At 45.1% G+C, this 25,444-nt stretch overlaps 1 protein-coding gene across 5 annotated transcripts; it reads right to left on the bottom strand.

The window, feature by feature from the left end:
* Positions 1–1,292: 1,292 nt before the first annotated feature.
* SETDB2 (SET domain bifurcated histone lysine methyltransferase 2) lies at positions 1,293–25,444 on the bottom strand. 5 transcript variants are annotated; one of them, XM_079971033.1, is made up of 13 exons: positions 25,358–25,444; positions 23,374–23,496; positions 23,135–23,200; positions 20,509–20,611; positions 18,973–19,527; positions 17,490–17,609; positions 15,708–15,877; positions 13,751–13,961; positions 12,837–12,942; positions 11,967–12,060; positions 5,427–5,746; positions 4,280–4,368; positions 1,293–2,446 (listed from the first exon to the last, which is right to left on the bottom strand). In XM_079971033.1, exons 1-13 carry the CDS (start codon positions 25,368–25,370, stop codon positions 2,329–2,331), a joined length of 2,088 nt encoding a protein of 695 aa, XP_079827159.1. In that variant the 5' UTR covers positions 25,371–25,444; the 3' UTR covers positions 1,293–2,328. The 5 variants fall into 5 exon arrangements, with proteins under 5 accessions (XP_079827159.1, XP_079827163.1, XP_079827161.1 ...); XM_079971037.1 differs by having other exon boundaries at positions 18,973–19,530; positions 25,358–25,385; XM_079971035.1 differs by lacking the exon at positions 23,135–23,200.

Below are 25,444 nucleotides of genomic sequence, written 5' to 3' on the forward strand. Positions count from 1 at the left end.
ACTTCAAAGAAGAGAGAGAGGATGAGGATGAGGAGGAAAGCGAGGAGGAAAATGTTGCTGGGATTGAAGAATTTAGAAGGACTTAGAAAAGGAGGTGAAGTGGACAAAAAGGCAGTACAAAAGGGTATTTTTTGGGGGGTAAAAAACCCAAAGGCCCCATACCCCTGCCTGGTCCAATCTGGCGGCCCCGCTCCACCGGGTGTATGACCCCTTGGAGCTGCTTAACGCCAAGGGCAACCAGCCTCCACACACTTTTACTATGCAACATGCGCCGTTTACAAGCGCAGATGTTTGCAATTGGAAAAACCAGAATCTTTCTTTTGAAGAGGATCCAGCTCCGGTTTAGTTTAGGTATAATTTTATTCCCCCCCCCCTGGTTTTTTTGGTTATTGTATTGTTTATAAATTGTTCTTAAGGGGAGATGGTCAATGCTGCCTGGGAGTGGGCCCCAGCCAACAGGGGCAAATGCACTGGGACACCCAATCTCAGTGATCAGAGGTAGGAGGAGGAGTTACGCTAAGACCAGACCACGTCATTCCCGAGGAGGCAGGTTGAGTCGTTGTTTGAAGGCTATCTCTACCTCCGGGTCTGATCCTGACTAGAAGGATACTGGAATCAACAAGGGAGACCCACACGACCTTAAGGAGCTGTTGTGCAATGCCAGGTGAATGACTCACATGACGGCTGTCATCCATGACTTGATCGTGGATGGAGGACTTGACCTGGCATGTGTAAGAGAGACTTGGTTGGATGAAGCAGATGGGCCGGTTCTTGCCGCTGCTTGTCCACCAGGTTTCTCTTACGCACAGCAACCTAGGTCTTATGGGTGGGGAGGGAAGTGTTGCAGTGGTTTTTAGGAAGTCATTAGTTTGCACCAGACGTCCTATTGGGAAGATCCAGTTTTCTGAGTGCGTGTTCTGGAAGTTGGACAATAGGGGCAGTACAGGATTCCTCCCCACTGCACCAAGGATTCCCTGCCTGAGCTGCTTCAGGTCGTGGCGGATGTTCTCCTGGAGACACCTAGTTTGGTTGTCCTAGGGGATTTCAACATCCATGCTGACACAATCTTACAAGGGGCTGCTCAGGACTTCGTGGAAAGCATATCCTCCATGGGGCTGTCCTTGAATAAGCCTGGCCCAACTCAATTGCAGACATGCCTTAGACCTGGTGTTCACCTGTATGTATGTATGTATGTATGTTGTTGTCTTTAGATGAAAACAAAGCAGATACATCCTTAGAAGTCTTAAGTGTGGTAGTAAAATCTGATTCAAATGATACCTCCAGAGAGCAAATAGCAAAAATGAGTTTTTAACAGAATAGTGGCTTGATCATAGAAGCAGGTACATCTTAAGTGCATAGGTATCTAGATCCTGCCTACCTGTGAGGCCAAAGCTGATCTGATCCATTGAGCCGAAAAGAGTCCCAACCTTGTTATGAAATATCTCACAAATAACCAGGTACTTGAAGCTAAGTTTGACAGTGAAGAGAAAGGTATTTATATACAACTATCTCATTCTATGAAAGTCCCATTAGACCAACTCCTTCAAAATCTGTTTTTATTAAGGCAGATTTCCTTTTCTGAGAGAGGTTTCGGGCCAGTTCCCATGAACCGTTGTGTCAGTGGTTGTCAAGCAGCATGCTTATTATGCCTCTCTTTGTGCTAGCATGCTAAAGCTCCACAGAATCATATAAGTGCAGTTGGAAGGGCCCAGCCCCCTGCAATGGAGGAATCTCAACTAAAGCATCCGTGACAGCCACCCAACCTCTGCTTAAAAAGTGAAGCTTGTTCAACTGTCAAACAGCTATCAAGAGACAACTGCAATTATCACCTGATAAACATGTTCATGTGAACTGGCCTACAGTAACACAATACCTTCTGTACCTTAAATGCTAATTGTTATGCTAATGCATTAGCCTTCAACTAGTGGGTCGGGACCCTCTAGTGAGTCACAGCCTGATCCAAGGTGGATTGCAACAGAAGCACTACCACTGTGCAAATATATGGTAAAAGAAATTACAGTGGTACCTCGGGTTAAGTACTTAATTCGTTCTGGAGGTCCGTTCTTAACCTGAAACTGTTCTTAACCTGAAGCACCACTTTAGCTAATGGGGCCTCCTGCTGTCACCGCGCCGCCAGAGCATGATTTCTGTTCTCATCCTGAAGCAAAGTTCTTAACCCGAGGTAATATTTCTGGGTTAGCAGAGTCTGTAACCTGAAGCGTATGTAACCCGAGGTACCAGTGTATGTCCCAAAATATGTTTGGGTTCAAAGTGGGTATTGGGTCTGGAAAACGTTGAAAATACCTCAACTAACAAGACTAAAAAACTCTATAATATTTTTTTCCTGCACTTATGAGCACCACACTGACAAGTAGTCTCTGTTTCAGGCATGCTTCCAGCTTCATAGCCATAATCCCATGTGAGTTCTGTTCCAGCCTTTACATGCCTAGGATGAAAACATATCACACAGTGAGTAGAACAGCAACCAAAGGCAGCTGGATTTTTTATGCTCAACAGCTAAAACAGGGTGTAAAACTACCCACAAGCACAACTTCACACTCACCTATTGCAATGGGATTATTTTGTGATGAGGGAAAGGCACTCTACATAAGATCAGTCACTTTTACCTCGTGAGCAAAATGCATGCCATTTGGGGAGGTAAGAAGTTGATATCATGCAGAGGTATTTTGCCATGAGGGTCCCATACAAATGGGGACGTGGTGGCATGATGCCTCCTCTCCTTTCCTAAAACCAGCCCACTGGGACAATCTTTTCTATGCATAAAACAGCCTGACCAAAATGGGAGACGATTAAATCTATGTGCCCTCTTCCTCTGTTGCTGTGAGCCTGCCGTAAGTCGAGTGAGGTGATGGAGACGAGTTCTCACCCCCCCCCCGCCGCTCACCTCACAGCAACAGCAGGGGGAAAGAAAGGTCTGGATTACCAAACAAGGAATAGTGACACCTAAAGGAATTGGGGCTTTTTCTTTTGAAGTACCTTCCAACTGAGTCTTGGCTCAGCATGACCAAGAGATGGCAAACTTATCATGTGGGATCTTCCAGATTTGGGGGCTGAGCAAACCCTACCTAATTTCAAATTGGGAACTTTCAGCAACACAAAACAGAAGACAGTGAATAATAAACTAAAGAAGATGGTCACGAAACTGTCTAGTGAAGTGTCTTTCAACTAAAAAACAAAGTCAGTAAATTCTTGTGTCCTGAGCTGAAAGCCAAATCATGAATTGTACGGACATTATCTTTTAGCCTCAGTTTGCAGATCTGTCAAGTGAAAACTACAATTCATTTTGCAGGGTTGGGCAACTGGAGATTATAATTTTAACACTGGCTACGCAAAACAATTATAGTTATCAGCAAGCCAACATTCCCAACATGCAACTGAAGAGACAGCAGGTAATTGAGGAGGAAAATTTTTTAGTTATGTACTTGCAGCCCCTTTAAGCAGGGAAACAAACCAAGAAGTTGCAGTTACAGATAGGTAGCCGTGTTGGTCTGCCATAGTCAAAACAAAATAAAAAAATTCCTTCCAGTAGCACCTTAAAGACCAACTAAGTTAGTTCTTGGTATGAGCTTTCGTGTGCATCTGAAGAAGTATCTGAAGAAGTGTGCATGCACACGAAAGCTCATACCAAGAACTAACTTAGTTGGTCTTTAAGGTGCTACTGGAAGGAATTTTTTTAAGAAGTTGCAATTAACCATAGCTTCCCATTACGATCGTTTGTTCATATCTGAATTCTGGCTTCTTTGTGAGCTAAACCATAGTTCCTGATTTGCATGCAGTGGAAAACTATAATTAATTGCAGTTTCTTGGTTTCTTTTTCCATTTCTACAGGTACACAAGGCTTGTGCAAATCCAATTACGGCTTAATTATGGCTTGTTTCCTTAACCAGGATAAAGGAAACAAATCATTAATCAGTTTAGTGTACTGAGCTGTTCCTTGCCCCTTGAAGTCGTGTAAGTTAAGCACCCACTTCTGTCATAGTGGTGCATGCAGAGATGTGCCATTATAGCTTAAGCAGCAACTGACAATCTCACACAGACACACATTTTGTCTTTATAAAAAGAACTCCTGCCACAGTATTTTTCTAGCAAAATAAAGTATTGGTTGGATGGCAGCAAAGTGTGTGCTGAAACGTAGGCTGTAAAGATCAACGTCAAAGCACAGGTTCTAGGTTTTGTACTCTTCCCCCCCCCCCCAAGTTGGAAACATTTTTTTGCTCTTTCAGCGGGATGAAGATGAAAGCAATAAAATACATCAAACCTGTTTGTGAAGAATGCCACCCACTGGAAATTTCTGTTGTGGGTCTCTACAAATACACTCTGTACAAAGAGATTAGGGGAGCAGCTGTGCTGTAAACAGAACAAACCAATGAAAATTAAAATGACAGGTTCTGCTATTAATATACTTTCTTGTGCAAATGTTAGTTTAGAAAAAAAATCTCTAAAGTGCTCTTGTTTTACAGCAAGATCTTCCCTTTGATCCCAAAACAGATACTTAACATCAACAGTACAGGAGGCAGAGTAGGGATCTACTTTTTTGTGACAATAATATTGAGATGACTATGCATTGCTTTATTGCCCGTGTTCCAGAAGAATCTTGATCTGACAGCCAAGGGCAATCCTGCTAGAACAGCAGTGTGTGTGCTTGAAAATAGGGGAGACACACTGGCACCCTTCTCAATGCCAAACTGCTAAAGCAAAAGGATCACTCTCTCTGGGATGCTAGGCAGTAAAAGGGAAGAACATTGCTCAGGGACCAAACCTCTGCCTCCATGGAGGGGGCTGCCAGCACAGGACAGGGTTGGAATAGCAGCTGCAGACATGCACAGCAAAGAATCCCAGTTGACTTGAATGCAGCAAGCCTCCTATGTCTGAGCGAAACAAGCATTTCATACTATCTTGCAAGCTAAGCCTTGAGGGTGAAACATCCAGCCACACACAGTATGAAGGAGGACCTCCGTGAACTGCAGGCAGAATGCCAGGCATGAGATTGGACATGTGCCTGTTGATGCACAGGCAAACTGGAAAGCTGACAATGGTGCTGACCGAGGATCTCAGCTGTTAATGTAGGGAAGGGTGGGGAACTTTTGTCCTTCCACATTTTGCTAGACTATAGTTCCCATCATCACTGACCACTGGTCTTGCTGGCGGGGGCTGATGAGAGCTGCAGTCCAACAACATCTGGAGGGCCACAAATTTCCCTCCCTTGTAGGGAAACAGTAAGCCAAGGCCATAAAAGATACTGGCATGGTGCAGCCAGTAATGCCAAAAGCAAAAATGGGGCCTGGGGACCAGATGTGCACTGTTTACAAGGGAGGGAGGTGGTTCATATTCAGAATAGATTTCTGCAACACAATAGCCGGCTTTGAAACCAGACACACATACCACTGTTACTTACAGTTACTTACATTAAGAAATCTGCCCACATTGCCTTCCTTGGTTGCATCCAGCAAACATGGGCTCTCCTTATTCTTTAGGAATGCTTTGCTATCTTCCGTTGCTTGCTTTTTATGAGCAGATTCTCTTCTCCCTCTCTTGAAACTTTTCTTGTGTATATTTTGAGTCCAGAATAGGTCCTTGCTTTTTTTTTTAATCTCTCTGTCATCTTGCACAGCTGGCTTACTGTTCAAAGTGGTGTTGAAAAGAGGATTCTCTTTAACGCAGTCTACACTACCTTCGGACTGTACGATGCTCACCATTTCACCAAGCTCTTCTTGTAGACTTGATTCTGTCAACACACATTTCAGGATAGCGTATAATTAGCGAACATCAAGTTAAACTTGTCCAACAGTTTCAATATCAAACATTCATGCTGTTATTAAAAGTCTCCAGTGTACAATGACAAGTTGCTGTTTGGATGTTGACTGGCCTAACCCAATGATTCCTCACCATCCTGGGAAAAAACTGACAATTGGGGTACCTCAGGGTTCTGTCCTAGGCCTGGTGGTGTTCAACATCTTTTTAGATAACTTTGATGAAAGAATTGAGGGGATACTCATCAAATTTGCAGATGACACAAAATTAGGAGCGGTAGCAAATACCTCAGAAGATAGAATTAGGATTCAAAATTACCTCAACAGATTAGAGAACTAGGCCAAAATGAACAAAATGAATTTCAATAGGGACAAATGTAGAAGGCATAGGGACAAATATAAAGTTCTACACTTACGCAGGAATAACCAGCTGCACAAATATAGGAAATATGCGAAAAAATCTAGAGGTTTTATAGTAGTGTCAGGGAACTGCCATCAGAGCCAAGGGTGGAGGTAAGGCTCCCCAATGACGCTGGAGAGGGAACCAGCAAGGAGAGAGGGGGAGCTTCCGCTGGGGAAGGAGATAGGCGTGATGCTAGGAAGAAAGGGGAGGCTGAGGGAGCTTCGGAGGGAGGGCTCCGAGACTGTTCCAGCAAGACCAGCGGGGAGAGCACAGAACCTCCGCTTGGGACGCCCACTCTGCGCAGAAAGCTTCTGCGCAGGGAGGCTAGGCGGAGACTTGGTGTCAAAGAACTTTTATGTTGGAAAAAGTTCGGGAAACGCCCACTGACGGATTCTGCCAGTGATTGAGACAGCCACGGAGTACAGGCTGTCCAGCCGGGAGGAAAGTTTTAACCAAACAACTCAGCTTGCAGCAGTTTGCGGGTTACGCACAAGCAACCCCAACCCCCATTACAGCAATCCGTCAGTCCTTGACGTTGCTTGTGCACAGAGCAGGAGAGGCAGCATCATGAGTCAGACCGGAGGAGCAGGCGCCGGAGAGGGAGTCAGGGGAGGACCAACTCTGGAGGAGAGAAACAGAGATTTGGAACAGCAGCTGGCTCTACTAGCGGCGCGGCTAGATGAAAGGCGGTCTCAGGATGCCCAGGGGAAACCCAACCCCATCGCAAGGAAGGTACCGGGACTGGTGCATAAGTTTGGGGGCAATCCCAGGGATTATAATGCATTTAAGACGGAGGTACAGTATGCGCTGGACCTGCAGTATGATGACTTCATGGACGATGGGGCCTATGTAACAGGGCATCTTCAAGACGGTGCCAGGGAATGGGTCAGACCCTTAATGGCCTCGGACAATGCTGCCTTAAAGGACCTGAGGAAATTTTTTAGCGCGATGGACCACGTTTTCCAGTGAAGTGGAGCAGAGCATGACGCGCAGGGAACTGATGGCGTGCAAACAAGGGAGCCAATCAGTTAGAGAGTACTGGTTGCAGTTTGTGATGCTTATCCACAAACTTGGGTGGGAACTGGGTTCGCAACCAGTGCAGATGCTATTTGAGGAAGGCTTAGCCCCTTCGGTAAAGGACGAACTTTCCCGCTCGTCCCGCCCACAATCGATGGATCAGCTGACTAAAATGGCGCTTGCTGTTGGAGTACGCCAAGAGGCGCGCGCGCTGGAGAAGTGGGAAGGGAGAGCCGAGCGTTGGCATGGCGACCGCATTCCTGAAATGCCGGAGCAACCTTCCCAGCCAGCGGAGCCAATGGAGATCGGAGGCGCGCACGCACGCGGGGTTTCAAACTCCGGTGAGGTGCGCAAAAAGGAGGGGAAAACAACCAGGAAGTGTTTTCTCTGCCAAATGCCTGGACATTTTGCCAGGGTCTGCCCTCAGAGAAAGGCATGGCAAGCAATGGTGGGGGCAGCTGGCAGTGAGGAGGAGGGGAATAAAGAGCAGGGAAAAGCCAGCGCTTGGCTGCCGATCAGCGGGCACAGCAGCCAGGCGAGCAACCAGTAAGAGTGCCCAGGCCAGACCCCCCCCCCCGGGCAGCCATAGCCATAGAGGTGGTGCTAGAGCTCCCCAACGGACACCCAATTAAGGTGAAGGCACTGCTGGATTCAGGCAGCTCTTGCAACTTCTTTAGCAAGGACTTTGCACTAGGGCACCAGCTCCACCTGGTGCCTTTAGAGCACCCCTTGCAAGTAACGACCATTGATGGGAGAGAACTCCTGGGGGGAGAAGTGACCCACCAGACTCCTCCCATGAAGATGAGGGTCTCCAGACACACTGAGACAATTGCCTTTCATGTAGCCACACTAGCCGGGCCGCCAATCATACTGGGGATGAGCTGGCTGGCACTGCATGACCCAGTAGTGGCATGGCACCAGCGGACAGTAGCCTTTGGGTCAGCTCACTGCTTGGAACACTGCCACGGGGGGGAGACCCCGAGGATGGCCGTAGCCAGGGTGGCAGGGATGGGGGCAGAGGAAAAGACGAGGGTGCCGCCGCAATACGCTGATTTGGAAGAAGTCTTCAGTGAAAAGGAGGCGGATAGACTACCCCCCCATAGGTCCTTTGACTGTCAAATCAACCTACTCCAAGGGGCTCAGCTGCCAGTGGGTAAGCTGTATGCCATGTCGGACAGAGAAATGTAGGAGTTGCGGAAGTTTATTGACAAGAACCTGAAGAGGGGTTTCATAAGTGAATCGAGGGCGGTGGGGGGCAGTCCAGTGTTCTTTGTAGACAAAAGAGACTCCAAAGAGCCCAGATTAATTGTGGATTATAGGGGGTTAAACTTGGTATCGGAGCCGGTGACCTTCCCAATGCCCAGAATTGATGACATTTTGACCAGGGTAAGGAAGGGAAAGATTTTTACCAAGTTGGACCTTCGAGGGGCGTACAATTTGATTAGGATAAGGGAAGGGGATGAATGGAAGACCACCATGTTCACCCCCCTGGGAGCTTTTGAGTACCTAGTTATGCCCTTCGGATTACAATCGGGCTCCGCCTGTTTTCAATCATTCATGCACCACGTGTTGGGGTCCCTACTGTACAAGAATTGCGTGGCCTTTCTAGATGATGTGCTAATCTACTCGGAGAACGAGGAACAGCATGTTAAAGACATCAGAGAAGTGCTAAAGAGGCTGCAGGAGTACCAGTTGTGGGTGAAACTGGAGAAGTGCCAATTCCATGCCCGAGAGGTCGAGTTCCTGGGTTACAGGTTGTCGGACAAGGGCTTAGCCATGGACCCAAGCAAGGTGCAGGTGGTGCTAGAATGGAAGACCCCCAAGAACCGGAAGGACGTGCAGAGGTTCCTGGGGTTTGCGAATTTCTATAGGAAGTTCATCAAGAACTTCGCGCACTTAACTGCACCCATCACCGGTTGTCTCAGTAGCAAGAAGAAGTTCGTGTGGACGGAAGAGGCACAGCAATCCTTTGAAAGACTAAAAAGAGTGTTCGCTTCGGAAGAGCAGCTCTTGCACGTGGATCTGCAGAAGCCAATGAGGCTGGAGACAGACGCGTCAGACAGAGTGGTGGGGGCCATACTGCTCCAGCCGGGAAACCAGTCAGACTGGAGACCGTGCGCCTTTTTCTCGAGGAAGCTGAGCAAGTCAGAACAGAACTACACGGTGTATGACTGGGAACTGCTTGCAATTTACGAAGCGTTCCGACGCTGGAGACATTTGTTGATAGGGTCACAGCACAAGATCCAGGTGTGCACGGACCATAAGAACCTGGAATACTGGAGGACTGCACGGGTTCTCAACCAGAGACAGATGCGGTGGGCTCAGGAGTTCTCCAAGTTCTCTTTTGAGATTCGGTACGTACAGACGAGCAGACGCCCTCTCCCGGAAACCAGAGTACTTGGAAGGAGAGGGAGCGCCGGAAGTACGACATGTCATACCCGAGGACTGGTGGGTGTGTGGGGGAGTATTGGTCGGGAAACGAGAACTAGCAGGGTTGACGAGGGACGACGAGTACGCCCAAACAAAGATCAGGGAGCTCCGGGACGCAGGAGAAGATCAGGGGGGTTTTGAGGAAAGAGAAGGGGCATTGTATTACAGGGGAGCATTTTACATACCAGAGGGGGATTTGAGGAGGAGAGTACTCAAACAACTATATGACAACCCCACGGCGGGGCATTTTGGTCAACACAAAACCATGTTGTTTGTCACCAGGCAGTTCTGGTGGCCAAGAGTGAGGGAAGACGTGCGGGAGTACGTACGGGCTTGCGACCGCTGCCAGCGGGCTAACGGGGAGAAAGCAGCGCCCGCGGTGTTACTAGAACCCTTGCCCATTCCAGGAAGACCATGGGAGGTGGTATCCATAGATTTTATGACCGATTTGCCTAAGTCCAGGGGAAAAACAGCCGTCATGGTGGTAGCTGACTTGTTAACCAAGATGTGCCATTTCATTGCTTGCTCGCATGCAGTCACGGCAGAGGAAACAGCTAGGCTGTTTGTAGATCACGTCTTTGGGATGCATGGCGCCCCCTTGAGGGTTTTGTCCAACAGAGGAAGGCAATTCACTTCCAGATTCTGGAGGAAGCTCATGAGCTTGCTCCAAGTAGGGGTGAGTTTCTCGACGGCCCGACACCCGGAAACCAATGGACAAGCAGAAAGGGCCAATAGCATTCTCCAGCAGTACCTACGCTGCTACGTCGGGGAGAGGGAGAACGACTGGGTGGAAAAACTAGCGCTGGCCGAATTTGCTTACAATAACGCTGAACATGTGTCCACGGGGATGAGTCCGTTCATGGCCAATTACGGGTGTCACCCCAGGGCCTTCCCAGGGGAGGGGGAGGAGAGGTGGAGTGTGCCTGCGGCAGAGGAATTTGTGGGAGAAATGGAGGCCTTACACCAACAACTTAAGATGAACCTGGAGAGGGCCAAGGAAGCGTACAAGAGGCAGGCAGACAAGCACCGCAGAAAAGGGGAGACCATAAGGGTTGGGGACTGGGTGTGGTTGTCAACCAAAGGACTACCGTTCAAGGGAGGTTGTAAAAAACTACGGCCAAGGCGCCTGGGACCTTTCGAGGTAACACAGCAGGTGAATCCTGTGGCCTTTAGGCTCAACTTGCCGACCAACATGAAACTGCATCCGGTGTTTCACAAGTCTTTACTCTCACCATACCGGGAAGGGAGGGAGTTTCCGGGGCGAGAGAGAGAAATCCCCACTCACCCACAGGTGGAGGAGAGGGAACTCAGCGGTCAAGCAGCGGAAATTCTCGATTCAAGGTGAAGGGGGAGGCAGGTGGAATATTTGGTAGCTTGGGAGGGGGAGCCTGAGTCGGAAAACACGTGGGTTCCTGAAGGAGGGATCAGGGATGAGTATCTGCTGGAGGAGTTTCACCGCAGGTTCCCAAGGAAGCCGAAACCATTAGAGAGATTCTGGGAGGAGCAATTTGGCACCACGGATGATGAAGAAGAGTTTATGGGGTATCCAACCTCCGAGGAGGAGGGAGGGGAGGTATCAGAGAAAGAAGGCTCAGATTGGGGAGATTGGGCAGGGGAAAGAGACAGCGGCAGGTGAACGATGTTTGAATCGTCTGAGGAAAGGGATAGCTCATTCCAGGGATTCCCCGCATCACCGCTCAGGGAACCGGCCGGGGGTGAGGAGGGCCCGGGGGGGGGGGGGAGGTGGATGTCAGGGAACTGCCATCAGAGCCAAGGGTGGAGGTAAGGCTCCCCAATGACGCTGGAGAGGGAACCAGCAAGGAGAGAGGGGGAGCTTCCGCTGGGGAAGGAGATAGGCGTGACGCTAGGAAGAAAGGGGAGGCTGAGGGAGCTTCGGAGGGAGGGCTCCGAGACTGTTCCAGCAAGACCAGCGGGGAGAGCACAGAACCTCCGCTTGGGACGCCCACTCTGCGCAGAAAGCTTCTGCGCAGGGAGGCTAGGCGGAGACTTGGTGTCAAAGAACTTTTATGTTGGAAAAAGTTCAGGAAACGCCCACTGACGGATTCTGCCAGTGATTGAGACAGCCACAGAGTACAGGCTGTCCAGCCGGGGGGAAAGTTTTAACCAAACAACTCAGCTTGCAGCAGTTTGCGGGTTACGCACAAGCAACCCCAACCCCCATTACAAGTAGACCACATGCTTAACATGAGTCAATAGTATGATGCAGTAGCAATAAAAGCTAATGCTATTCCAGGCTGCATCAACAGAAGTACAGGGTCCAGATCAAGGGAAGTCAAAGTGCCACTGCATTCTGCCTTGGTCAGACCCCACCTAGAGTAACTTACTTTCATCTCCTTTCTTGGCTGCAGCAGTTAGTTTACTTCTTGATTTCTGGCACACAGAACTTCCATCATCATCTGAACTGGCATCAGCAATTCCCTCAGAAGAAAAGTTCATAATCAATCGTTTGCTCTTTGCTCAAAGCCTACACTTCTTTTTTTAACAGGTTACCTTGACATGGTGAGGAATAAAATGGCCACTTTCCAGAGCCCAATGCCTTGCACATTGTAGTGCAGGATTACCTGAAAATAGGGTCTGGAAATAAAAGGTATTTTATTTACGCTCCAATGTGCGGAAAGTATGTGACAGAAATCACTTTCCCCACTCCCCCTTGCAAGACGTAAACATTCTGTGAATATTCTTTTGCCACCGTGATGTAATCAACTAAGATTTGCTAAGACATCCTCAGAGTTAGACTGTAAATTTCAAAGGGTCTTTGACATAGCTGGATACAATTCACTGTCTACTGTAGCAACTTTCCCATGGTCCATAGAAATTTTAGAATAGTATTTTCTGCCCACTGCACTCCCCTTTTCAATGGGTAGACTGAACAAGAAAGCTTTTATCCACACTCTTTATCACTTCGCCTATGGTGACTTGAGGAGTAGAAGCAGCAGCTGTAGGACGACACAGACTTGGCTACTTGCACCCTATAATAGGAGTAGGCAGGTCATCCCCTCACTTCTCACAAAACAAGGGTACAATCTCACTGAGGTGTAGAAATACACATTTTACACGGTGGAAAAGAGAAGGAAGTAGCAAGCTAGTAACAGATTTTGTTGTACCACAAATCATTTTGATAGCTGAAAAAAGAATAGACAGAGAAAGCAGGTGGAACTCCTTGAAGACAAAAAAAAAAAAGGTAGAATTTTTACTAGTTGCCGCTGATGTTTCTGAAGAACAGATGTTCGAGTTTTCGGTCTTGTGACAGCTTCGTAAGTCTGAGTACTGTTACAGCTGTAGCTTTGACAACTCTGAATTCTAAAGAGAAATAGATAAAGGACTTTATGCAACTTGCACAATGAATTATAAAATATTCTTCCTATAAATTTTACAATTTCAAAAGGACAAAGCAAATTGCTTACCAAACATTATATGGAAGTTTTGCAAGGCAGAAACATTAGCATTTAGTAGCATATTAGAACATTTATACTCTGAAGACAATTTCCTATCACAGAGTTTTAAAGCAGGCTAAAGGTTAACCCACTTGTCAATATTAAGGGTTTTTGTTTTTTTTAAGTGTACATAAATTTAACTTCTTGAACCTCAGATAAATGAGGGAGTCAGGGAATTAGGACCAAGTGTTCAAAATCCTTCGTGGCTTTTAGTTCTGAAGATGCAATCATACTGGAAGAAATGCTGAACTAAAGTTGACAAGCTGTTCTCTACTATTTCATTAGATATGTGAAATGTTATTTCTAGCTTGAAAGGTTTCCAGAACTGGTCCAACAAAAGACATTACCATGCTGCCACTACGATCGTTATTAACATTTTTTGTGCCAGTGGTATTGGGAAGGAAAAACACAAAATATAAATTGCTGACCACTGCACTAGCTGGACAAGGCCAGGGTCAATGTCAGCAACTGATAAGGCCAGTCCTTCTTTCCCAAGTGAGGGAGAAGGATGATCAGAAAAAAGGGAGGGAAGCCTGGGGGAAAGAATGCCTGAGATATTCACTTGCTCCAAACATAAAGAATGGCCTGTGCTGCTTTTCTTTGATGGAGTTTACTGGCCATGGACATCTTGGATAGCACTCACAGTGACTCCCAAAACTGTTACTTGTACTTACACACTTAGCTGATCTTCACCTTTTACGGGCAAAGATTTTTGCTTCCTAGTGGTTTGGATAACTTCAGTCTCTGAATCAGAACAGAACATATCCAGTTTTATCCTTTTTTTAAATAAAGTGTGGCTTCTGTCACCATTCTCTGTATCTTCCTCGTTAACCTCACGACCTTTATCTTTAGGTTGCCTGGATTCATCTTTGCTCATCAGTTTGCCTAAAGAAAAAAAAGGATATATTCTATATTCTAGTATTTGCAGTGAAACAGATGGGTGTTTGCAGAAGCAATGAATGCATTCAAAATTATCCAAATGTAAGTTTTAATCCTAACATTACTGACTCTAAAAGTGAACTAAGGTGATTAGTTCCAACATAACTGAGTCCAAATGGGGCCACTGAGAAACAAGAGAAAAATATCAGTATGTTCAGGGGAACCTCAAGGTCAGCACAACACAGTGTTTAAGGCGAAACTTCAATGAAGACTGAGGATGCTCAGTAGTCACAGAATGTGAAAAATGGGCGGAGGAAACCAGGCTGCCGGTGGAGTAGAGTATTCTAGAGGTCAGCATGGCTGCCCTTGAGTACTTGAGTTCTCATGGGTTTGGAAGTGAAACTGGGCCATCCAAAAACAATACGGTGTTTTCTGCATAGCCTGGGAACTTGTTAGGCACATTGAACTTTGAATCATGAGCTTCCACAATGTACAAAACACTACAGTGTCAGTTGATAAGTGAGGGTGGGGGGAATGGAGAGGAAATGGGGGTGGGGAGGGAGTGGCCTGCCAAAGTCCCTAACAGCTTATCCTAAGCACCCTGGGGGAAGATTAGGGCTGGAGGGGCCAAGACATCCCTCCCTGCATTATCTAGCAATGCTTCAGGAAGAAGAAACACTTCTCCCCCTTCTCTCCATAATTCTCATCCCATTCCTGTTATGCAAGTATAAAATGCTCAGGTTCCAGAATAGCAATAAGCCCCAAACAAGCTCTCTATAAGCAGCTTTAAATAATTTCAGTGTGGTTTACATTCTATGGTAATGATGATTGGGGTTATTTAAATGAATCAAATTGATTTCTCCATATATGGAGGGATCCATGCTGGCTGCAGGCAACACCAGGCTTACATGCTTCTTACAATGGGTATTTTGGATTTGGACTTCTTTTTTAAAAAAACTAAGCAGGAGCTGGGGCATGATCTATTCAAGTGTGGGCAAGACACCCATCTGTCTTCTCTCTTCCTGTGAATGCCAGGGGTGCTGGGCCATTATGCAGACTGAGAAGACTTTGTGCATCTCCAGTCCTCTCTTTGGACCTGGTATTTGGAAGACAGCCAGCACATAGTTAAAACTATATAGTTCCCACAAGAGGTAGGGATGCCCACCAGTTTGGATGGCTCCCCCAAGAGGAGAGAGGGATGGGTTCTGCCATGTTTACTGTACATATGTATAAGCTCATAACACTTGGAACCTATTTTTACCATCCATTCCTGTTTGAACACTCAATATTCCAGTTACTGCCTCACAAGTGTCTAATGTTAACCGTGAATTTTCTACCAAGATGTTCAGGTTTTACTTTGGAACTATTTGAAGGATGGTTCCCCCCCTCCCCAAGTTGACTTTTGGGTGGGATTTGTATTTTGGTGACTGTTTTAGTATGTTGAAAAGGAAAATGCAATGAATGTAAGTAAGAATATAGTTTATATAACTAAAGGAAATGGAAGAAGATATTTGCATATGTATATCTGCCAAGGAGTGTGGTGGAGTCTCCTTCTTTGGAGGTCTTTAAGCAGAGGCTTGACAACCATATGTCAGGAGTGCTCTGATAGTGTTTCCTGCTTGGCAGGGGGTTGGACTCGATGGCCCTTGTGGTCTCTTCCAACTCTATGATTCTATGATCTATTTGTGAAAAAGCAATAAAAAAATATAAAAAATATGAATTTCCATCCCTTCCTGGACTACATTAAATTACCTGAGTATGTACAAACGAAAGTTCCTTTGTCAATGTCATCAAGGCAACGGACTCCCCAGCCCTTCTTTTCAGTTTTGAAGACCTGCAGCCGAACCTGAAGACCATGCTGCACTAATCTGTTCTGGCACATAATCTTGTCACAGCTGCATAACACACTGCATTCATAAATTCTGCCACAAAAAGAAAACAGCAGCATTACAGGTTCAATATTTCAGAGGGTGGGGAGAGCAGCTGAGTGAACAACATTCAGGACAAGAGGATCCTCTTGGAGCTCCAGCACTTTCTCAGGAGCTGTTACATGTTTTGATGAGGAAACTGAAGCAGCAATATGCACCGCTAGCATAACTGCTAGCACCTACAATATTTGGAATACCTACAGAAGAAAATGCAAGCCTCACTGCAAGAGATCCACATTGCTATAGGAAACAGCAAATGTATGAATACTATGAGGCTGAATTAGACTTAATTAGCACAAGGAAATGAGAAAGCAAGAGGAATAGCAATATACAATAAAAGGATCCTAACATGGAAGTACCAACAGTACAGTGTGATGATGCATTCTGAAAATGTATAGCCCACACATTCAGTATTTATAGTTAGGGGCTTGTATCAAACACTGCAGTTCCAACTTGCACAGCAAATGTCCACCTGCACGAAGGAATTTTTCCCTCCTTAACCCTGCAGCCTGCTGGGCACCCTCGAAATCTGCTTCAGAGTGTTGGGTCAGGTGGGAGGAACCATTTTTATCAGGGCATAACGCCCATATTTTTGGTTGTTAGAGTATGTTTCTATTTATTTAGCTCACCTTTTAGCATGTCATCCCATACAGCTCAACACAAACAAACTGTAAACTTCATAAAAACAGCTTGTGCAGAAACGCTTGTATTGACCAGATGTCAAAATGTCCATAATCATGTGGCCAGACACACCTTAGACAGGAGAGCACTCCACAACCTGAGGGCCATTAAAGAAAAGGCCATCTCATGCAACACTGTCTTATGAACCTTACAGGTAAGCAAATGTGCCAATAGGGACTCCCCTGGAGATCTCAAAACCTCGGCCACTTAACATTCTCTGAATTGTAGAGTTAGAAGGGACTACAAGGGTCATCCAGTCCAAACCCCTGCAAAGTAGAATCTTTCACCCAATGTGGAGATGAGATTAAGATTCTCATGCTCCACTGACTGTGCTATCACTCCATCATCATCATCATCATCATTATTATTATTATATGTATACACTAGTTATTATTAAAGCATACATAACACATTTCAAGTACGTCAAAAAGATAAAGCAATATTATTAACTTAAAGTAATCATCTTGCAATAGCATAAAAACTTTTATCTCAGCTTACTAAAAACTGAACATCAATATAGGTTAGAGTATCATACTATCTGACCCCAATTAAGAGTCAAATGCAGTAAGTACTTGCTTGGCATCTAAACATTGATACTGATGGTGCCAGGCCAATGTATCTTGCGATAAATTTATAATATAAATAAAGGAACTGCTAGTACATGAGAACCACAATTTCCATCATATTTGTTGCCCAATCTTGTCTACTAGGATCCAGGATACCTTTTTTTTAGTGGGTTTTTTTTCTGGGGCAAGTTCAATGCTACACTTTTCTTCTGTTAAGCTGAAAGCTGCCACTTAAAATAGAACAGCAAAGCAATGGGGTTCCCATTCTCTACATGACCAAAACAAGACAGCTTGAATTAAGGACACAATGGAACCACCATGTCTGGCCTTCAGGTAAAAATAAAGTTGGGGTTGCATACCCGCTGGGCACAGGTCCATCGAGTCTTTTATAATTATATCCATTAGATGCTTCTTTTCCTGAAGACACAGAAGCTTCATGGCAGTTTCTTTCAGTTAGAAGCAGACATGCACATTTTTTCCTAGAAAGCACACAGAGATCTAGTGCAAATAAGGATATGAAATAAAGCAATATAGCCCATTTACTCTCTGGACATGTGTTTAATCATTAAATTTTCAAAGGAGCTGATAGGTAGCACAGCAAGCCAATAGCTGTCTCAAGAAAGACAGCTTAGCCAGCAAGTTAAATATAGTGGTGCCCCGCAAGACGAACGCCTCGCAAGACGGAAAACCCGCTAGACGAAAGGGTTTTCCGTTTTGGAGGCGCTTCGCAAAACGAATTTCCCTATGGGCTTGCTTCGCAAGACAAAAATGTCTTGCGAGTTCCTGCGGGGTTTTTTCCTCCCCCCCTTTTTCTAAGCCGCTAAGCTGCTTATCAGCTGATCTGATAAGAGGCTAAGCCGCTAAAAGCCGCTAATAGCGCTAATCCGCTAAGCCGTCAATGGGCTTGCTTCGCAAGACGAAAAAACCGCTAGACGAAGAGAATCGCGGAACGGATTCTTTTCGTCTTGCGAGGCACCACTGTATTACAATCCTTTCCATTTAACAGAGCTGCTTATTTAAAGCTTTTTATGTTCTCTGCATGTTTAATAAGACTTATTAGTAAACAGTTTTGAAAAGAACATTAGTGTACCCCACTGTCAGGCTTTAAGGTATCCAATTCCTCCCCCAGTGGCAACCAAAAAGCAGATAAACGAGAGGAGTTCTTACCACATAATTTATTCAGTATTCAGAGAGAGAGACACGAAGGAATGCAGTCTCTATTAAATAATGGCATTGCTCCAAGTAAAGTCCAATCCCCCCCCCCGTCTCTTCTATTCTATGTCATCGCTGCACCGGCTGATCTGAGCTTTCTGCCTCTGAGGTTTCTGTTCTACTACTCTCAATGCCCGCCTGGTCTTGGGAGAGCGGGGATCAGGAATGCTTTCCAAGGACACTGAGTCTGTCAGCTGTCTCTCCCCCAGTGCTTCTTCCTGCTGTTCCTCTCCCAATATTCCCCAGATTTTCTCCTCTGCAGCCTTCTGCAAACCACTGTTCTAAATCTATACTGTCCTCCTGCTCTTGGGAAGGTTCAGGAGAAGGGGGGGGGGGGCTCCCACCATTCCTCCTCAGTCCAGCCCCCGACACCCACTCTTTAAATTAAACCCAGGACTGCACTGGTCTAGGCCCTTTTTATGAAAAGCGTAAGAATAGAATACAGTGTCCATGCTTGAACTCTGATTATTTGTAGAAATCAGGTAAGTCCTCACCTTTGGCAATGCAATTTAAAGCTGCTAACTCTTTGCAAATCTGTAGATTAAATGCTGCACACCACTCTGCCTCAATATACATGTAAATATGTCCAAGGGTATTTGCAGTGCTGAACAGTAAGTTTAGAATACATACCTGTCTGTGCAGCCATCTGTGCAACTGCATGAGTCAATAAACATGCTGGAGAAATTGTTCAAGAAGTATCCATGGGGCCAAGAGACCTTCCGATATTTAAAGTAAGGTAGTCGGTCGTGGTCTATGTCATTACAGAAAGAAACTGGTATTGTCTCTGCCCCGTTGCTGATATCAAAATCAAACACAAAGGGCTGGCAACTAGGATTGTTTCTAAACACCTGTACATAGGTATTGAAAGAAAAGTGATCTAAATATAAGTAAGTGCACTCTGTCTGAAACAAATAATTCTGAACATCTTGAAAATTTCTCAGACCCCTTCCACAGGGAGCTTTGTATATAACATTGTGTGACTTTGACACATAATCTGGTTTGGCATGCCATCTTTGGAAGCGACACAGCATTGGCAGATGAAGAGGGTTTTCATCCTTGTATGAATTCCATGGCCTTTTGGCAAGACATTCTTTAGAGCAGACATGATCCTCATAGGGGAATTTTGAATACACTTCTGCAGGTTCGCCTTTACTCCTTGAATGTATCGCCTCCTTTATCTTCATTCTTCTGTTTACAAGCACACATGCAAGTATTGGAAGAAAAATATGTCAGGCAATCAGTAAGTTAGTTAAGGTTTGTTCAGATACAATTGTTGATTTAATTCACTCGTTTCAAGCCACAAAAGTGAGCATTTTGATCACCTTTGCATTCTGCATCTATCTTAATAATAATGGTCAGAGGAGAACATGTGTGGCAAATTGCTGACATCAGTTATGAATGTTTTTCATTTGGTATCCAGAAACCTCTGTCTAAAGGAGCTCCAGGGTGGAGGAAGAAGGGCATGCCCCAAGCACTGGATTCTGACTTTGTCCACCTGAGCCAAATTCACTTTCTGGTCAGGGGTGTGGGGAGGAGAGGAGAGGCGAAAGGGATCCCTAGAGGCCTCTGTGTCACCTTCAGCCTACAGAATGAGGATTGGGTCCTTTCCTCCTGAGCAGAGCTGCTCAGATCCTGAAGGGAGGTTAGACAGGAAGACTGGTTTAGAAAACGGGGCAGAATTAGGGAGAAAGCAGAGGAAGGAGCCCAGAAGGGGAAGGCCACCTGGGGAAATGAATGGGCAGAGCAGAAAGGGACAGGCACTGCGGTAGAGACGACGGAAGTCTATATGCAGGTCTTACATAACCAGTCACTCTTGGACTAGGGATGGGTGAATCACTACTTCACTACATTTCCCTATCAGTGATCCATTCCTTCCTCCCCATTACCACAATCAATGGCATTTTAAAAACAAGCATGTGACCTAAAATGGAAATTTTGGGCCATATTCCATGCACTTTGGTCTGTACTCTATGAAGTGTTGTTATCCTACTGACTGCACAGTGGTTCAGGTGGCTTCAACGGTTTTGTCCACCTCAAAACGTGGAATGAACAAAATCCTCAAGCATCCCTATCTGTAGGGTTCTAGATGGTTTTGTTGTTCCTAATTTTTAGAGTAACAGTACAAACTCCTAAGAAATAAAAGCAACAAAAATATGGTTTACTCACAAAGAAAAATCATCTCCAGGATTCTCTATAATTTCACTTGAGGCAGAAGGATGTAAACCAGGCTCAAATTTCTGCATATCTTCTTCAGTAACAGCATTACTTACTTTGAAAAGTAAAATATAAACTCTAGCAATATATATTTTAGATTGCAATTAAGAACAGTCACAATTAAATGCAGTACAGACTTTTATTTAAACCAATAATGATTTGTAATTATGCATATATTAACAAAGGTCCTAAGACAGCATTTTAAGTGCATTGTTTTAATATTGAATTATTTCGCACATGACAAGAATCTTCTGCTGTCATCAGCCTGAGTGTCTTCAGTTGTATTATGCCAATTCCACCCTCATGCTTCAAATCACTGTGAAACTTTGGGGATCTGAGGACATATGGGGTATATTTTATCCTACCTCATCCCAGACTCCCAAGAAAGCTGGTGATTTTAAGGCAAAATAACTCTGTGACTATTGTCAAAACAGAAATCAAAACAGAAATCAACATAATGGATTAATTTGCCACTCCCAGGACTGCAACGTATTTGCACAGAATAGGGGTGGGGTGGGGTGGCTTTGTCCTTTGGAAAGATGGAATATGTCAAACACTGTGAGTGGCATTCAACCACATTTTGCTCAGAATAGAATCATTAAAATCAATGAACAGGACCAAGTTAATTAATTCCAGTGGTTGTGCTCTGAGTAAATCTTAGTTGAATACCACCCAAATGTTATAGATTTCTTCCAACACTTCAAGAGCTCAAGGTTAAGGCCAAACTAGAGGCAAGGTTGGTGACTGATGTGTTGGTGATTGTACACCAGGGTGGATTTGATTTAAATCAAATCCATTTAAATCATGATTTTAATCACTAGTCAGTAAGACTTGATTTAAATCGTTTTTTTACAGAAAGACTCATTCTTGCTGGTATAATCTTAATATTTACAACCAGATGAAGGTTTCATTTTTGGAATAATAAATTTTCAGAGTATTTTTTACAGTTATATCAAAAATTACTGATTTGGTTATACTATTAGAAATACATAGACAGTTAGTTATGAATTTATTGTGAGTTTTAATAAGTTAACTGTTTATATTTGAACAACTTTTCTGCTGTACTTTATTGGAAGGAGAAAAATAATCATTTCCTTAATAACAATTTAAACAATTTATTTAACTAAAACAGTAACATTATAGCATATGTATCCATGTTTGTTAACTGATGTGGTTAAACATTTTTTTAAAAAACAACAACTTAGACTGAGTTTTAGCACACATGAAAAACTTAAAACAAATCCTTATTTCCTTTGGACTACAATGTAACTTAAATAGAAAACTATCTTTAGAAATATTTTTCCTCCAAAAGCATTTTTATTTTAAAAATCTGATTTAAATTTTAAAAAATCCGATTTAAATTTTTAAAAAATCTTTTTTTTAATTAAAATAATCATTGGTTTTTATCCACCCTGTTGTACACTATGCCCAAGTGAGGAACAATGAATAAATGCAGTGTTTAGTTATTGCACGAGGAGATTAAGCAGGATGGCTTGGAAACTCCTTCACCAGAAACTCTGGAAAACCACAAACTGCCTTCAGTTGGATGGAGTCTGAGTCTGACCCAGTAAAAGGGGAACAATTATGTCCCACCTAAACAGAATTCATGTGACCTTCAAAGCAGGGGTGGGAAACCTCAGGCCCAGGGGCCAAATGCGGCCCTCAAAACTCTCCCCAGGCAGCCCCTTCCCTGGCCCAGCTTCACATGCTGCACTTTGGCCTGACTGGAATGTGTCCTTGAGCTCTGATAATGCCTCTTGCTGTCTGGATGTGTAAACTAGTCTACTGCAAAAATGTCAAATATAAATTACCATATTTTTCAGTGTATGACACCCCCTATTTGGGGGGACTCAAAATTAAGGAAATGGGGGCAGATTGCCCCCGTGTATAAGACTACCCCCCTTTAACATTTTTTTTTAGTAAAAAAAACCGTAGTCTTATACACGGAAAAGTATGGTAGTTGCTCTGCCCACCTTTTCACCTGACCCCCCCCCCCCCACCAGTAGCATGTGGCCCTTGGAAGGCTGCCTAGAAGAGAACATGGCCCTCAGACTGGATAGGTTCCCCATTCCTGCTTTAAACCTTTGGGATGCAAAGCCCAGAGGAAAGGCAGTGCCAACACCGATGCCTTACAGCTGTAGATTGGCCGACATGGATGTCACAACTCTCAGCATTCCTAACCTTCTCACGAGAAACTCTAAAATTATTCTCCAAGTTATATACCGCAGACAGATTAAAAGATGTCTGTAACCATGTTCAGTGGGGGATCAGGAACATATACACATGCCTGACTTCTGCACATTGGACATTACGCTTGAATGGAACAGAGCCCAAACATCCATAATCCTAATACTCGAAAGAGAATTGAACAAATCAGGCTACACAATTAGGCTCCCATAGCAATGTGAAGCTCCAACATGCAGGCCAAAAGATAGGCATGGACATAATCCTAATCCCAAACCCATGAAGTGCCATATTAGAATGGGTTTTCCATAGTTTTTGAAGAGATAGCTAATATTTCATGTTTTCTAGCTTAGTAAAAACCAACACACAGAAAATATGGAAACTCTTTTCATACCATTTGTCAGAGGTAGGAGGTTAGTCATATCCACTTGATTCACAAATGCCAAAGCTTGGCAGTACTCTGTTTAAATAAAAGTAATACCGACTTTTAAAAATCTGTATTAAAAATACAATCTCTAAAAATGATAACCATATAAATAAATGCATGGTAAATCTTAACTTGCACCGTTTATTCTGTACGCAATATGAATTAAGCCATTCAAGGTTTGATTATCATAACAAAGGATTCCAAACCTTCATCTGTTGCAGTTCTGTCCTTGATCTTCTGCTTCAGAGACCAAAGTACCTTCTGCACTTGCTCAAATATCAAGTCCACTCGGCTATCTTCAATCTGCCTCCAAAACTCTGTTGCATCATCTGTGGGGCAGGGGGGAGTTCTAAGTTTCAACAGTTTTTTCATTAGAAGAAACACCCAAATACCACCTCTCCAGAGTTTTATTTCATTGTAAACCTCGCCTCCAATCAACTGTGATTCCAGCGCAGTACCCATCCCATCTAAACTCAAATTAACAATTCTGGAAAAACCATAAAAATAAATTATAGGTTCTTCTCTTTCCTACTAAAGTCAGTGGACTAACAGCAAGTTCTGTAACTCCCCAATAGTTTGACTTTTCCCCAAGGAACACTATTCCATTATCTCCTGAGACAGGAGAATGCCAACAACAAAAATACAACAGTGCCTGCATTGACACCAGGTAGATTTCCAGAGACAGGGAATTTCAAAACCATCAAAGTCCTTTTGTGAGTTTCAAGGTACATGCCTCACTCAGCAATGGACAAGAAAGCCATCCACAGCAAATCTTAACATATGGGCACAATGACAGCAGGAAAGGCATTCCTTCAGGTAACTGCGTGCTAAGTCATTTGAGTCCTTCTAAATTAGTCCTAACCCTGAGGTGAATTCAGTAGCTTACAGGCAGACAGTGCAGCCTTTTCAGAACTGGTGCTCAGCTTGACAAGTCAGGCAATACGCCTGCTGCATTCTATACTAGCTGCAGTCCATGTTACACTAATCTAATCTGGAGTTACCAGAGCATGAATCACTGTATCCAGGTTATCTCTGCCTCCAGTGTTAGAAATTAGTTATGCGCATTTTCCAACTGGCACAGGTCCAATTGCGAGCATGTGGAGATCTCTGGGTGCCTGGTGACAAACATCCCCATCCGGCTGGCTTTAAGAAAGCAGGTAAGCAGAAGAGCGATTTTTTCTTGCATTACACCCCACCTTTTTCTCCAAGGACATGGCTCACACACACACACACACACACACTGCAGTTAATGACCCTGTGAGGCAGGTTAAGAGGCTGTGACCCGCCCCAGGTCACCCAGTGAGCTACATGATTGAGTGGGGATTTGAACCCAGATCTCCCAGGTCCTCGTCCGATGCTCCGGCCTCTGAATGCCAGTTATTGGGGTTCATAAGTGGATGGGTCGTGCTTGCTGGCTTCCAATAGGTATCTGGCTGGCCAGTGTGAGAAATGGATGCTGGACTGGATGGGCCAAAAGGGCTCTTCTGACGTTGTTATAATATTAGTGCAGTGAATGGACACTCCCAGTTGCTTAACAACGGACACAACTGTTTCCATAATGGAAAAGCACTGAGGCCTGAAAGAGCCATGCCATTTCAATGCTGTTTCGGTAAGATTTTATTATTCTCACTAATTGTAGAGTTGGAAGGGACCCTGAGGGTCCTCTGGTCAACCCCCCGCAATGCGGGAATCGCGACTAGATCCGCCAACCTCTGCTCAGAAACCTCCAAGAAAGGCGAGGCCACCACCTTCCCAGAGTCTCTTCTACTGTCAAACAGCTCTGGCTGTCAAGACTCTTATTTTTCTTTGTTTTAGACTCCCACCTGTGTTTTGCATTCCCTACAAAACCGAACAAACCCTTTTTTTAAAAACCCAGCTGCAACTAAAAAGGCCCCTTTTTCCTGTTCGCAAACGTGGCCGGGTTCGGGGAGGAGAAGCGGGACGGGGTGGCTGTGCGCCCGGTCCTAACGCTGGCGCCGGTCCCGCGGGTTGTGGGAAAGCGCTGCCTGCGAGCGCAAGTCCACACGAGCAGCGGCCGACGCGCGTCCTGGGAAGGGGCTTAGCAGGCGGCCTCGCGGGTCTCCCTCCTCCGGCCCAGGCAGCTGCCAAGGGGCGAGAGCGAAGGGCGCGGAAACGGAGGTGGCCAAGCGGGATTGACGCGCCCGCCCCTCCCCGCGCCCCGCACGGTACCTGCCAGCGCCATGGCCGCCCGCCCGCCTGCCTCCCTCTTCCCGGCGGCCCTCGCGGGAATCCGCCCTCGCTGGGCCCCGCCTCTCG

This window comes from Podarcis cretensis, assembly GCF_951804945.1.
Source record: "Podarcis cretensis genome assembly, chromosome: 3".
Classification (NCBI taxonomy): domain Eukaryota; kingdom Metazoa; phylum Chordata; class Lepidosauria; order Squamata; family Lacertidae; genus Podarcis; species Podarcis cretensis.